Source organism: Drosophila teissieri, chromosome X (assembly GCF_016746235.2).
Source record: "Drosophila teissieri strain GT53w chromosome X, Prin_Dtei_1.1, whole genome shotgun sequence".
Taxonomy (NCBI): domain Eukaryota; kingdom Metazoa; phylum Arthropoda; class Insecta; order Diptera; family Drosophilidae; genus Drosophila; species Drosophila teissieri.
In genome coordinates this window covers 13,173,063-13,181,853 of record NC_053034.1, presented here as the reverse complement: position 1 = coordinate 13,181,853, position 8,791 = coordinate 13,173,063, and the positions used below count along the sequence as shown (strand labels likewise).

The following is an 8,791-nucleotide window of genomic DNA, read 5'->3' as shown; positions in this document are numbered from 1 at the left end:
TGTCAGGGCAAGTCAGTGGGGTTTTATGAAATTAGCATTGCCTAGAAGCATAACGAAATACTTTATAAGTAGTAAGCTTTATGAACTATAGAGCTAATGGTTCAATCAACTTAGTTTCTAGGGTTAAGAAAAATATAGAACATTATGTGTACTTTGGAAATGTATATCTACTATTCAATGCATTATTTTAAAAATACGTTTATTTATAATTCCTTTTTTCTCTCCGTGCAGCAGCGTATCATCAAGGCCATTCAATTAGCAATCATGGAGAGTCCGTCAGCCTCTCGTACCTGATGATCCATGAAACGTTCAACTAGAGCGCCCAAAACTTTTGCCTCATTTCCGCAAGCACTCGAGTCCTGGATCACAGAAGCCACAAAACTGTGCATAATGCTCCGCCCGAGTAATTTATCATCCTCAGTTCCAGTTCCAGTCCCAGTCCCAGTTTCAGTCCAAGTCCCAGTTCCAGTTCCCGCGAGGCTGTCGGCCAAAACCAGCGGGTGGCAGTGGAAAAAATGTTGGTGGGGCAAATGGAATGTTGGGCGGTGGCCGATGATTAATTGCTTGAATGTCCAGTCGGGCAGAAAATTCACAAAACATTTCCATCATCAAAGCACAACTGATTTTTCTGTGGAAAAGTGAATCCTGTCAACGCTGAAACGAAGGCCGACAGCTCTTCAAGTCCAATGCAGGAATATTGCTGCCTGTCTCAGTTTGATTTCAAGTTATTTGGCTAATTGCGTGCATAGTTTATTTGCCTTCAAATTCATTCGTTGCTAATTGCACATTTCACATTTCAAATTTCGAATGCAAATTTCAATTCCTTTCATTGCAGACTAATTAAATACTTAATTGCCATATATTTGGTTTCACTTAACAACTTGCTTGCACGCAAACGAACAAATCTCAAAGTAAACAAGTTTAAGGGGTAGTTCTGGCACTTATTATTGTGCAAAATGACAAAATTCGGAATAAATCAGCAAAATCGGGCAAAATCTGAGGTCAACTGCATCATTTTTTTCTTTTTGTGCTTTTCATTTTAATTAGGTTTTGTTTATGGCTGCGATTGTAATAAGTTGAATTCAAGTTGAATATGCAATGCTATTATTTTATTTGAATGGTGGAGGGCTTTGCATTTTGGGTCATTTCTTCTCCATCTAAATTTTATTTGTCACACATTTTAGATAGATAAATTAATCAATGTAATCAATGTAATCAATAGTTGCCAGAGTTGCCTACAAGTATTTGAATATATTTATATATCTACCACTGCCACAATTGCCAGCTAACTATTCCAAAAGCAGAAACTCGTAGTCAAAATTTTCGGCACATTGATCATGGACTTGCAGCAAAACTTGACCGCCGCCATGATGCAGTCGTCCACGGAGGCGGGCAAGTCGGAGGAGGCGTGGCCGGCGGACGCCCAACTGCATCATCCGGCGGCGGCCAATCAGCTCCTGTTGCCGGAGCGCTCCAGCTGCCTGGCGGTGAAGACCTATCTGCGCATGTGCAATCTGCCATTTACGGAGCAGATCAGCGACAATGCGGAGTTCATGTCACCCGGTGGCCGGTTGACCCACCTGCCGCTGCTCCGTTTGGGTCCGGTCAAGACTTTGGCGGAATTCGAGCCAATTGTCGCCCAGGTGGAGGTCATGCAAGGGGGCAATGCGCTGGGCAGTTGGATGTCCGAGGATCAGCGGGATGACATGCGCTGTCTGGTGAACTATGTGGAAAATGTCTTCACCCTGGCGGAGATCCACATGAGCTTTGTGGATGAGGGCAACTACCAGCTGTACACGGCAGCCCGCAGTGCAGCAGCTCATCCGTGGCCATTGAGTGCGATTCGTCGGTTTGCCAGGCGGCAGGACGCACAGAGGATCCTGAAGGTCTACCAGTGGCAGGATCTGGATAACGACCAGGTGATCCAGGAGGTGGGCAGCTGTGCCGATGCATTGATCGCCGAACTGGAGGAGCACCATGAGAAGGGCTATCTCGGCGGATCACGGCCATGCGAACTGGACGCCCTGGTCTTTGGCCATGTGGCAGCCATAATGAGCACCAAGCTGCCCAACATGGAACTGGCCGAGGTACTGGCCACCTATCCACGTCTCTTGGCCCACTGTCGCCGCATCGATGAGAGCCTCTTCGATGGCAAACTCCTGACCAGCGTGCTGGAGGAGGAGCAGGAGGAGCAGCCGGAGTAGCAAAAATAAAATAAAGGAAAGGAACGGAAAGGAAAGGACAGGAAGGACAGGACTCGGAACAAAGGATTCTTATTGTTTTTTTATTTGGCCAGGGTCGGGAAGGCAATCAAAAATATGCAAAGCATTTACAATAAAAACGGCAGACAAGTCGGAGGAGTGGGTTTCGCATTGGGGAGTGGCAGGGGGGAGTGGGAAGTGGGGAGTGGCAGGGGGAAACTCGAGCCAGAGTTAAGCCAGCGCACAATGCCATAAAATACAGCAACAGACAAGAGGCGCACACTAAGGAAATTTCAACCTCAAATCGAGACAATCAAGTAAATGGAAAAATCCTAATACAAAATGGTTGATGTAACAGTTGAATGCCGAAATATAAATAAATGTTACTTGCAACACTTTCAAATAGTTTAAATGTAAAATGAATAATAACAATTATCAATTTTCTTCTGAGTGTAGTAGGCAGTAGATTCGGCGCGGGCTGGCATTCAATTTAAGTTCGCCCTCGACTTGTAGGTTCGATTTTATGACTGGCCCAAAGTCACCAATCTCGATGCAGAGTTCCCCGGGCGTAGAGTTTACGGGTCTGCGAGTACTCCGGCTAACCCGTGTGACATGGCCGCATCGTTCGGACAATCAGGGAACCATCATCGACATCGACATCGACATGGACGGGTCCGCTGTCAGCCAGCTCCCCATGTTTTCCTACCAATTTTTGCGGACCCCCCTTTTGTGCTTTGCAATCAGAAACTCATCATGGCCTATTGATGATTTTTTCCGTTGTTCTTTTTTCTTTTTTGTTTGTGTTTTGCCATCACTTTTCTACGACTCCCAGAGGATAATAATCTTCGCTGGCCTTGATGGCTGTCCCTGGACTTGGTAATTTATTGGAATTTGCCAAAAGGATTAAGTACGCCAATAAGCGTTGCTCAACGTCAATGAGCGCGTGAGCTCCATCTCCATCCCCAACTCCTTTATTTTGAAACTCGTTTTCGTCCTGCCATCAGACATCAGACGGCATCGTCATTATCGTTGCTGCCGGCCATTCTCAGCCCTTTCGTCTGTTTCCGCTTCCCGTCTGTGCCCGACTTCCGGTTTGGAGAGTTAGTGCGTGTGCCAGAAAACCGATAAACGTGGCCCGTGTCGAGTGCCAAGCTCCTGATTTGTGTGGATTAATATAATATTTCAATGAACATCACTTTATCATTTGTTTATATACATTACAATAAAGACTTTGACTAATAATAAAGTAATAAAATAAAATGGAGACGCCGGGAATTGAACCCGGGGCCTCTCACATGCGAAGCGAGCGCTCTGCCCCTGAGCTACGTCCCCTGCTACATCATTCGGCTAACTAATGACTTCACCTAAGCTAATATTAATATACTATAAAATGAAATCCCAAAACAAATTGTGCATAAGAATACAGAAATAAGAAATAAGTTGTCGTTAAACAACTTACAAGCTTTTATAGTTTTCCTACGGCCGGACAGACAAACGGACAGATCCTGATCAAGAATTTATACAAGTTAAGGAACATTTTAAGGAACTCTGCAACACTGGATGCAGTGAAACTTAAAATTCATTTGATTCAATGATAAACTTAAAATTATAAAATATTATTATGGAAAAACTGGTTCTAAAAAAGTAGATGGAGTAAAATGGAGACGCCGGGACTTGAACCCGGGACCTCTCACATGCGAAGCGAGCGCTCTACCGCTGAGCTACGTCCCCCTTGACGTCATTTCACTAATTAATAAGGTAATATTAGGATTAGTAATAGATTTATATAAGTTCTTTATCAAAATCTCTAGCTTAGTCGATTTGGCCATGTCCGTTCGGCAGCCTGTCCGTATAAACGCTGTGATCTCGGGAACTATAAGCATTAGGAATTTCGAAATTTCTTACTAAGTAACTGGTATCTGGTAGTAGAGGACTACTGCGTTTTCTCTTATTAACTTTTTAGTGTACATAAGTTCTTAGTGATTTCATTCTAATCACCGGACATTATTCACTCGTTATTTATAACTGAATAGGATTCAGTCAGCTTGCTTTCCGTTTATATAATATCAATATAACCCTCAGACAATCGCTTTTGTCTGCAAATGACCGAGGTACTCGAGGCCGCGAGCCATCTCAACCTGAACTTTTACGTCACGTTGTGCTTTATCGCTGTATTCCGAGCTGAGACGCCCACGCCCGATTATCCATCATCCGGATCCGTGGAGTTGGCGTCATCATCAGCGACCTTCAGCTTGCATTTGCCGCTCGCATCTTCCGCTCGCCCGAGTAACCCTAATGGAAAGTATATGAAACACAATTTGTTTTCATTTTGTTCTCCCACAGAGTCGCTGAGCGACTATTCCGACTTTCTCCGGCTTTTCTCGATTCATCCAACGCCCGCCCCACCAGCGACCCAAACCACCCAAGCCACCCACAAATTTTAGCGACTTTCCCTGCCGCTGGCCCAGAGTTTTCAGCGCCTTATCCTGCAGATCCTTGTAGCATCCCGAACTCGGCATTCTGTCAGCTTAACCGCTGCCACTTGCCATTGTTGGCTGTTTATTTTGGTAGTCGGGCTTGTTGCGAAAACTTTTGCACATGCCACGCCCAGAAGCCCAGAACGCCCACAACCACGCCCCCCGCCCTACTGACTGCCGCAGGGCGACTAAACAACAGATAGACTAAACGGGACAAAAAACACGACGGCTATGCATTAGTATATCTTTATATACACACAGATGTGCACTTCAAAAAAATATTTGCCATCATTAAATATTTGCTATAGAATTTATAGTAGCCATAAAGGGTAATGGGAATTTCGATTATTAAGTTGTTATTTCGTTTATGTTCCATTAGCATTAATACTTGACATACTTGGACATATTTAAAAACTTTGATAGAGTAGATTTCTTCTTTTTTGTTTCAGTGTCCAGCATTTATACATGGAAAAGTTGTGCTCCATGGCCGCCTGGTCAAAAGTGGGGGGCTTTGGGGCCAAAACTTTCTATAGCCTACAAATTTTCTTTCGGCTCCAAATTGGCTGAGGGAAGAAAGTTTTACTTGCGGCTACTTTCGCCGCTGCTCGGTCAGCGATGTCGCAGCGAGATGGCCTAGTCCATCTATATCCACATCTTTATCTCCTTTGCCAGCTTCATTCCCCTCTCTCTCCGTCTCCTTTTCTGCCCATCCTGCATCCTGGCCAGAAAGGACCCAGTGCAGTGATTAGGCAATAATTCGGTGGCACGCAAACGGCGCACATATTAACCCGCCCCAGGAAATATGGCGTGTCATTGAACAACTCAATATCGCAGGACTCCCAGCCACTCACTCACTCACTCACTCACTCACTGCAGGACTTCGATTCGGTTGTTAGGCAAATCACGTAAATTCCTTTAAGCGAATTACTTTCAAATTACCGAAAATGTTGGCATCGACTGGCTGCCTTCCTCTTGCTGAGCAGGTGCTTGTGTGCTATTTGCTATTTGCTCTTTGCTCCATCCTCTTTGCCAAGCAGCGACAACAATGGGCTTTTGGGCCTTTTGGCAGAGAGTTTTAAATAAATATTATTGCGTGTAATTTATATGAAAAGTTTGCGCCTCGTGTGCTTAGCTTTCCGATTTTCCGATTTTTACACCCAGAGCCATGATTTTCGGCTGGAAAAGCGGGCAAAAACTGTGTCTCGGTCTCAATTTATGCAGCTACAACAAAAGCGCTCGCAGTTTATAAAGTAGCAACAAATAATTGACCACCCACACATGCGGGGGGCGGGGAAAATTGTTGCCGCTTTCAGTGGTTTAAAAAAAAACAGAACAGAACAGAAAAGGAAAAAGGAAAAACTGCGAGCAGAGAAAACTGAGCGGAAAAGCCCGCTCAAGTGGCAATCATCATGATGCTGCCGCCGCTGCTGATGATCATCATTGCGGGCTGCACTTGGCAATTGTTGCCACCTAAAAAAAAAAAAAATAAAAAAAAAGTGGGGGGTACAACCCCCATAAATACCCCACCCCCTGCTGCCATCATCGTCCTGTGAACCGCCCTGTTGAGTGCTTAAAAACACATTGCACGTTCAAATTGAAGTGGAAATGCAACGAAATGCATATAAATGCCCAGACGTCCTGCTGAAAAGAAATATCTCCTGGAAAACTCCAGAACGAAATTGTTAAACAACAAATATCAGCTTGGTATTTATAATCATAATCATTTATTAGGCATTATAATCATTGTTCTTAGTATGATCCTAATGACGAACCTTGACAATATTTCTTATGCAGGCAATTCAAAATACTTACCTTACAGTCTCAGAAATTTTTAAAATTCGTATAAAATCTTTTATGAACGGACAACTAATTGTAAGCCGCATAAGTAACCAAAATGGACTTTATCATGATCAAATTTCTAATGAATGGGGAAACCGAACCCGGATAATTGGAAAGCCGCTGTGATCTGCGTCTAAATCCCCAAACATCGCCGCTTATTTATGAGATTAGATAAATACTGTTTGGATTTTTTGTAAGGCAATTTAGACGGGGAAATCGTTTATCGGTACGTGGCGAGAGCACGGATACATTGGGGCTTATACATTGGCTTTGCTCGCCGACTGGCTTGTTGTTATTGCATCCTTTAGACACCCCAGCCACCACAAGCACACACCACCACCCACAACCACCTGGTCACGTGGCGTCGGCGATAACAAACAAATGCAATTATGGATTTACGCGGCGTATGCGCCATATTTATATGTTTTTTACGCTGCCGCTTGTGGTTGCCTTACATTTTAATTGAGTTGCTTGTGCAGCTGGCAGGCCAAACAGAAAAACATTAGTTGTATCTGTATCTGTATCTGTATCCGTATCCGAATCTGAATCGGAATGCGGAGATGCCTGAACCAAATAAAATGTGTGGGCTGGCGTGAAGGAGGAAATTGATGCGCTTCGGGTGCAAAAGACATCAAACACTTGAAATATTTTGTGTAAACTTGAAAAATGACATGAAAGCGGCCTGAAATAACAGGCCAAATGGCGTGGGGGGTGGTTGGGTTGTTTATTTTTTTCGAGTGGATGGATGGCAGAATGGCATGCAAAAGTAAACAAACAATTTGCGGGTCTTGTCTCTGACATATGAGCTCGAATATTTCTGCAGGGGGAGCTGTGCCCGAGTTACTCTGGGTCTCCGGGTCTCCGGGTCTCTGGGATCTCACATCTTACTCGATGTCTCCTCGAGCTGCTGAGTGGCGTGCGAGTGGGTGTGTTTCCAAAGTGTTTCTGAAAGATGATTGATACGATTTGGAGTGCCAGTGCCAGTGCCAGTCCCAGGGCCGCCGACATCCGCTCCTTCATCCCCCGATCCGCTCCTGAATTTGCCGCTCTGGGGCGCCGCATAAACGGCGGCGTAATGAAGCGGAAATCGATTTGCGAGCGCGCTCTCGCGTCTTCCTCAACCCGTGCAACCCGTGCAGCCCGGGAAATCGCTCGTCGGCAGCGGGCGTGCGTGAAAAGTTTGACAGCAGCCAGGAGCAGGCCACCAGCCACCCACTGCCTGCTACCCAGTCACCCAATCACCCACCCACCAGCCAACCACCCAGGCAGCACCACCCGCACCGCCATCTCACGGGATGATGAACAGTGGGGCACCACCCGCCACCCGCTACCCGCACCACCAAACCACCAAAACGCACAGACAACGAAAATATATTTGCTTAAAACTGTTGCCAAAATAATATTTAATAAACTATTTCTCATTGTTTTTTGCGGTTGCTAGAAGTGCAATGTTGGTGGCTATCTGTACACATATATACATACATACATAATATGATTTAATTTAATTAAATGACACTTTTTCCAGTGCACCCCTTTTTGCTCCTTTTCCCGAAAAGCGTAAACAAGAAAATATTAAGCAGCTGCGAGAGCAAAACAAAAACGTAACGCTGCCGAAAAAAAAAGAACTTGGAGTAGGGAAAACGAAGTGCGCGAAACAAGTTTTCCGAGGGGGGGAAAAACAAGCGAAATAAAGTAAAGAAACGAAAAGAAAGGAAAAGGGAAGCAAAAGTTGCTGGGGGAGGGGCGGGGAGGGGGAAAGCGATTTCCGCCGCTCGCTCGTAACTTTTCACTTAAGCATTTTTGTCACGTCTGCCATTTTTCCTTTTCCCCATTTTCCGGCACACCCGCGCCTATCCGCAAGCCTTGTGTAATACATTTTTGTAATATTTACTCTGCGCTTTGTTGGATCTCTTGGATGTGCATCCTTGATCGGCATGGGTATATACACTTTTGGGCCACTTGGAACATCATGGAGATGTTCGTATCATTTCACTTTCCCCCACTTGATGGGAAAACCTTCGCATCAGGGCATTGGAAATTCGCTTTGTGCTCAACAACAAGCTCAGTTGATTTCTCTTTCTTTTTTATATACACAGACATACATATTTGTTGTTGTTTATTTAGCGCCAACCCAGATTCCCAGTGACTTGGTGTCCTTTTCCGGGTTCCGGCCGGTTCCTTAATTTCTTTTCGTGTTTTCTTTTTATATATGTATGCATGCACACCCGCTCTTTGATTTCCCCGCCAGGCGAAAATCATATTTTATTGTTATCG

General features: G+C 44.8%; 1 protein-coding gene and 2 non-coding genes across 3 annotated transcripts; 1 reads left to right on the top strand and 2 right to left on the bottom strand.

The window, feature by feature from the left end:
- The first annotated feature begins 1,180 nt into the window (after window positions 1-1,180).
- LOC122624551 (metaxin-2) lies at window positions 1,181-2,357 on the top strand. Its single transcript, XM_043804187.1, has one exon. The coding sequence runs from the start codon at window positions 1,338-1,340 to the stop codon at window positions 2,202-2,204; it is 867 nt and encodes a 288-aa protein (XP_043660122.1). The 5' UTR covers window positions 1,181-1,337; the 3' UTR covers window positions 2,205-2,357.
- Window positions 2,358-3,461: 1,104 nt separating this feature from the next.
- Trnaa-cgc lies at window positions 3,462-3,533 on the bottom strand. Its single transcript has one exon. It is a non-coding gene; the product is annotated as a tRNA-Ala (tRNA).
- A 327-nt stretch (window positions 3,534-3,860) lies between these two features.
- Window positions 3,861-3,932, bottom strand: Trnaa-cgc. Its single transcript has one exon. It is a non-coding gene; the product is annotated as a tRNA-Ala (tRNA).
- Window positions 3,933-8,791: the final 4,859 nt, after the last annotated feature.